This window comes from Varanus komodoensis, unplaced genomic scaffold, assembly GCF_004798865.1.
Source record: "Varanus komodoensis strain SLA01 unplaced genomic scaffold, ASM479886v1 scaffold11, whole genome shotgun sequence".
In the NCBI taxonomy this organism is placed as follows: Eukaryota; Metazoa; Chordata; class Lepidosauria; order Squamata; family Varanidae; genus Varanus; species Varanus komodoensis.
Window position 1 is genome coordinate 25,510,422 of NW_025335317.1, and position 6,320 is coordinate 25,516,741.

A 6,320-nucleotide genomic window follows, 5' to 3' on the forward strand; every position below is an offset into this window, starting at 1 on the left:
CCATCTTATTTGTCTCTTGAGAAACCTATATGCGGGTCAAGAAGCAACAGTGAGAACTGGACATGGAACCACTGATTGGTTCAAAATTGAGAAAGGAGTTTGGCAAGGCTGTATACTGTCGCCCTGCCTATTTAACTTATATGCAGAGCACATCATGAGAAAGGCGGGGCTAGAGGAATCACCAGTTGGAATTAAGATTGCTGGAAGAAAAATCAACAACCTCAGAAATGCAGATGATACCACTCTCATGGCAGAAAGTGAAGAGGAACTAAAGAGCCTCTTGATGCGGGTGAAAGAGGAGAGCGCAAGAGTTGGCTTGAAACTCAACATTAAGAAAACTAAAATTATGGCATCCTGTCCTCTCACTTCCTGGCAAATAGATGGGGAAGAAACGGAAGTAGTGACAGATGTTATTTTCCTGGGCTCCAAGATCACCACAGATGGGGACTGCAGCCAAGAAATTAAAAGTCGCTTGCTCCTGGGGAGGAAAGCTATGGCAAATCTAGACAGAATACTAAAAAGCAGAGACATCACCCTGCTGACAAAAGTGAGTATAGTCAAGGCTATGGTTTTCCACTGGCAATGTATGGCTGTGAAAGTTGGACCATAAGGAAGGCTGAGCACCGAAGAACTGTGGTGCTGGAGAAGACTCCTGTGAGTCCCTTGGACTGCAAGGCAATCAAACCAGTCAGTCCTAGAGGAGATCAACCCTGACTGCTCTTTAGAAGGCCAGATACTGAAGATGAAACTCAAATACTTTGGCCACCTAATGAGAAGGAAGGACTCACTGGAGAAGAGCCTAATGCTGGGAGGAAAAGAAGGGGGCGGCAGAGGATGAGGTGGCTGGATGGAGTCACTGAGGCAGTTGGTGTGAGCTTAAATGGACTCCGGGGGATGGTGGAGGACAGGAAGGTCTGGAAGAATGTTGTCCATGGGGTCGCAAGGGTCGGACACGACTTCACGACTCAACAACAATCAGCTGTCAGTGTGGGGACACTCTGAGCACAAAATTCCTGGGACAAGAAGGCCCATTTGAAGTCAGTTGCCCATCTTCCCGAAAAATTAGCTACACAGTCACAAGTGGTCAGTATCAGTGTTTTGTAGTACCAGTGTGATGCAGTGGTTAAGAGTACAGGACTGGGACTCAGGTGATCTGGTTTCTAATCCCTGCTCAGCCATGGAGCCAAGTGGGGACTTTGGGCCAGTCACAGACTCTCAGCCCAACCTACCTCACAGGGTTGTTGTGGGGACAAGTCTGAGAATAAGACACGTAAGCCACTTTGAGTTCTTTAAAAAATAAAAAAGGTAGGATCTAAATCTAATAAATAAATAGCTGGGACTGTGTTCAGGTGTAGGCAAAGTAGCATGCAAGTTATATGTTAAAGCCAATAAAAATATTACATGAAAAATAAGATATTTTTAATGGTTGCTATAAAATTTTGAGAACCAAATTAGATAAGATAATGGTATCTCAGTGGGATTTACAATGCAGTTTTATGCATGTCTACTAACCACTGTTGAATTCCACAGAAGCTAGATCTATGTATATTGGTTATCTTCTTCGCAAATGGATAGCTGTGACTTGAGGAAAGTCAACACATCTATTTTAGTAGAAGCATAACAAAATACTATATTAACTGTATTTATCTGAATGGCTTGACTGGCAAAAAGAAATAGGAAAAAGTGTTAAAATTATAGCTACATTACAAAAATGCTTCATTGTATCTAGTGCGAGGAACAGATGGAGGTACAGGAACACAATGATATTTTGGTAATGAACGTCAAGGCTTATAAAACATTTTAAAATGGGGAGGCGGGGAGAATTATGTTGCACTGGATTTCAGTTATGCCAAAGGGTTTTTTTTAAATGTTCTGAGTATAATTTCACCTTTATATTGCTTCCTGTATGCTTAATATTTATGCAACACACAAAACAGTTTAATGTAAATGAGTAAATTAGCTTTATTTTATTTCCTTTTCTAAAAAGAAGTTTCTAGCCCTTATATGAGCAATTCCTTTTAAAGTCTTGGGAGTTTAAGAGATGACTGAGTGAGTTTTTCAGATGTTTGGGGACTGGGATTTACTTATTCCATGACTGGCAAAAACAAAATAATGTTAAGAAATCTAACAATTGCTTCTATTTGCACGCATGCATAAATAAATAAATAAAGCAAGCAAGCAAGCAAGCAAGCAAGCACATTGGTTCCCAAATTCAGTTTTCATCATTTGGATTGTTTGATGGCAGAAGCGCACATGACCTTTATCTTCAGGAGTATATTTAAAGAATTTGACCTTTGCAAATTCTTTTTTAGGAAAAAATAGTATGAAGGAATACAGACTCAGTTTCCTTGTTCATACATCTGTTCCTCCTGTGGCTGGACTGAAGCTCTGTTTTCTTCAACCTCCTCTAAAAAAAGTACTCTTTAGGATGGAGAGAATGAGACCTTCCACATGTTGTTGGACTGCAGCTCTCATCATTCTTCATTATTAACTACGCTATGGGAGTGGCAATGCAACACCACTTATTCCTATCCACACATTAGTTTTGAACCATTCCTCCCCAATCCTGTTCTGGATTACAGTGCGCATCATGCTGGCTGATTCTAATGGAAGTTGCTATTCAGAACTTCTGGACAGGTGGCTCAGGTTTATTGGGGCCCCTTACATGCAAGCAACTCCTGCCCAAGCTAAATGATCCAGCTGATGAGGCTTAGATCATGCTGATTCTACAAAAAACAATCCAAGTGAGTGAACCCTGCTGTTTTGTATTGGTCATTTAAATGCTATCTGAGCTATGCACATAGGTCAAAGAATATCTAAAGGGTACGTTCAAGCAGTGGTTTTGTGGGCCTCTGCTTGTCAACACTATAGAGCAATTTCAGCTCCAGTTCATTCAAGTTGTTTGCAGAACCCAAGTAACTTTTATTATTCAAAATGTAGTGTATATTCTTGTAGGCATCCCACTTAGCTTCCCACATTGTTTTGTGAAGCACAGGAGCATTCAATTGGCAGTGCCTTAAACCTTTTGAAGAAATAGACTGACTTCCTTAGCATGTGGAACATAAATTTGTTTTTGTACTATTGAGGTCCTTTTGCAGCTATGAGAAGTCACCCTACTAAGATTTTCTAAATAGCTCTTAATTTATAATGAAATCAGATTAGTGGGTGGCACACTGTAATTTTTAAGAAGCAAAGTAGATCAGTTTTATTTCCTGAGCTATTTTTATTGGTGGATGACATTATTGCATACTTTATACAAGTATATTTTTTCTGAGTAGTTTTTCCTATCTCAGAATAGCTATCTGGAGTGTGTTACATCTGTGTTCATCATACATTGTCTCTGTACTAATTGCCTGCCTGACTTCTTGGGGCACACATTTCCATATAGCAAATGATACAGTTATATTCTTTCCAGAATCCTTGCTGACAAGAGGCAAAGAAGTTCAAGAGCAGTCTCAGCACACTGTTGGAATTAGTATAGTACCCAACCTCTTGTTTCTTGTTAAATATGGGAAGATTATATGATTTGCTCTTTAATTACATACTGATTTAATATTATCATTTTAAATGTCTACATAAAATTATCAACTGCATGGGAACATTTTATAAAGTATTGACCTTTTCACTTCTAAAAAATGTTTTTTTCTTATAAATATATCCCCATGTTAAAACGAGTTGTGTTCTGAGTTATAGGCAAAGTATTATATATTTATATGCACACAATTATAAGAATCAGTTTTCTTTATTGAAAACTGGAAGGGGTGGAACTGGAGCTGAAAATGCCACAGAATTTCTGCTAGCCTAGTCTTTCCTCTTCCCACTCCACCAAGCTGAACATCCTCTTTCAAACATCTCTGGAGACTTCCAGGTCTCTTCGGTGTTCTTGGAAAGGAGCTGGAAAGGTTCTTACTATGGCAGCTGAAAGGAGGAGAGTGAGAAAGGACAGAGGGAGGGATCAGTACTAGAGTTCTAGTTCATAGGAGCAGCTGTGCCCTTGAAGGGCTGAATCTGAAGAATCCTATGGTTCCTAGGAGGCTCTTCTAAGACCATAGGATTAGTCTTTCTAGCCCAGAGTATTTTCTCTGAATTGCATTCCTGGTAGTTTTGTTTTTAAAAATGGAAAAATTATCTTGATGTTCATTCAGAAATTCCTTTTCTTTTGTCATGTTTCTGCTTTTCAGTGAAAGAGGAGCTTTGTAGTATTAAGTTACATTAGATGTATTACTTGTTTGTTAATTGCAGACTTTGGAGATAGGATCCAAAAGTGAAATTTCTTCCTTCAGCAACTTCATTTCAACTATCAGCCAGAAGAAGGAACAAGCTGAAAGTGAAAGTTCACCTACACAATTTGTTATTACAGATATAAAAAATGGTAAGAGAACAAAAGCTTCATTGTTTAGTCACTTCTAACTGCAAGAGGTATTTTGTGCACTATTGTTAGTGACTGTTATCTTTTTATTTGTGTTGTGACAATGCTTTAAGGTGCTGCTTGTAGAACTGTCTTTGTGTAAATTGCTATATAGTCATGATGAATGACAGCACAGTATTAACGAATATTGTGGCAAATGCAAGTTATAATGAATAGGTCAGTAAGGAGTTGTAGGATGAAGTAACTATAATGAGCTTTAGTGTGGACAGTGTACAATTTGCACATTCATCAAGCTAATCAGTGGCAATAATCATAGCCTACCACCTTCTTAGCTGTGTATCTATGGCAAATGTTTTTCCATAGATACTATAGAAGAGTGGGGTTGCATAAATGACTTGACATAATTTACAAGTTTTGAAAGCCTCTTTTTATTATAAGTATTTGAAAACAGCAGGACTAGAGTCAGCCATCACAAGAAAGAAAAACATTCAATTAAATAACTTTGAGACAACAGTGTAAAAATATTTATTAAGTTTTATTACTATTTGAGTAGGTCCTACAGGAGATGTGGTTGCAAGACAAAACTGAATTCATGACTGCCTTTGGGTTTGAACATTGCTGTCCCCTGCCATCCAAGTTTAAACTACATCTTCCATTTTATTTATTTATTTATTTATTTATTTATTTATTTATTACATTTATATATTTCCCACTCTGGGTGGTTCATAATAATTTATCACACTGTACCTTTTTCTTAGATCTAGGATACTAGGATAAAAACAAGCTATGCCAAAATACATACTTTGTATTCCTTACAGTCAGTCAAAAACGTAATGCTTTAGATATGAATAACTTCAACAGGGCACAGCAATTTGAAACAGCATAGCCTTGTGAGCATATTGAGCTCAGCATGTTGGGAATGTGCACTCTGTTATGCAGCCTGTTGGGAGTCTTGTTATAAAATGTTATTACCAAATGCTAGGTGCAGAATTTTATGTCAGTGTAACTGGCTCTGTGGTGAACCAGCTTTCTATCAGATGGAACATTAATGAATTATAGCTTCCTTTCCACCTACACTATACTTTTAAATCAGTTATTTACCGTGCAACGAGATGGTCCCCCAAGTGAGTAAGGTTACTAGCAGAGCACCAGCCCACATTCTTGCACTGACTGTGGTACCTTCACACTAGTGGAAGGGAACTGCTGGTGGCACAGATTCCTTTCCTTCCCTGCACATCCACCAAGTCTGACCCAGAGGAGTGGGGGAATCTCTAAAACTGGTTTTGAGGATATGGGATAGCTACAGGGCAAGGAGAGAATGGGGAGGTCTCATTGCATGTGCAGGCTTCCACTCACACACTGTTGGATCCAAACCAGACTGTCTAGTTCCCAGTCGCAGTAATAGTGCAAGGTTACAAGATGGGTGGTATGCTCATGCAACAATAGTGACTGCCTTTCCAGCGTACTCAGTCCGGCTGATTCATAATATACTATGCATTATTAATCCTTGTTGTATTCACGTGGGGACTTGCATCTATGCTGACTTGCAACCAGTCAGTCATGGAGGGAAAGCTGGGAAAGTGTCACAGCACCTGTAGTTTTATCAGTGATAACTCAACTTTCATTGAATGCATGTTGGGGTATGGTTGATACACTTGGGTGCAGAACAAAACAACCAGGCCTTAGAAATCACACTAGAAGTATATAATGTCACCAGTTTAGAGACTAAGCCCTTTTCAGTCATTAGATCAGTCACTGAAGCAGTGCTGCGATCTCGTACCCATTCATTTTTCATGTCATCAATCAAGGCTACATTTTTTTACAATAAATGTTTTGTTAGTTTTTTTCATTTACATTCTTATGTCTCACACACTGGTTAAGTAATTTTACATAATGTAACCAGGCAACATTCTAAAAACAGTTATAGAACACTACATAGAATCCATCTCTA

At 38.7% G+C, this 6,320-nt stretch overlaps 1 protein-coding gene across 4 annotated transcripts in view; it reads left to right on the forward strand.

Moving 5' to 3' along the window:
- HECTD2 (HECT domain E3 ubiquitin protein ligase 2) overlaps window positions 1-6,320 on the forward strand; it is an 85,285-nt gene that overhangs the window by 4,492 nt on the left and 74,473 nt on the right. For all 4 annotated transcript variants that reach the window (XR_006413785.1, XM_044420637.1, XM_044420636.1 and 1 more), the window contains exon 2: window positions 4,243-4,372. Coding sequence is in view for 3 of the 4 variants with exons in the window: in XM_044420637.1 (XP_044276572.1) it covers window positions 4,243-4,372 (130 nt within the window). In the remaining variant the exon portion in view is untranslated. The remainder of the gene's footprint in view (window positions 1-4,242; window positions 4,373-6,320) is intronic.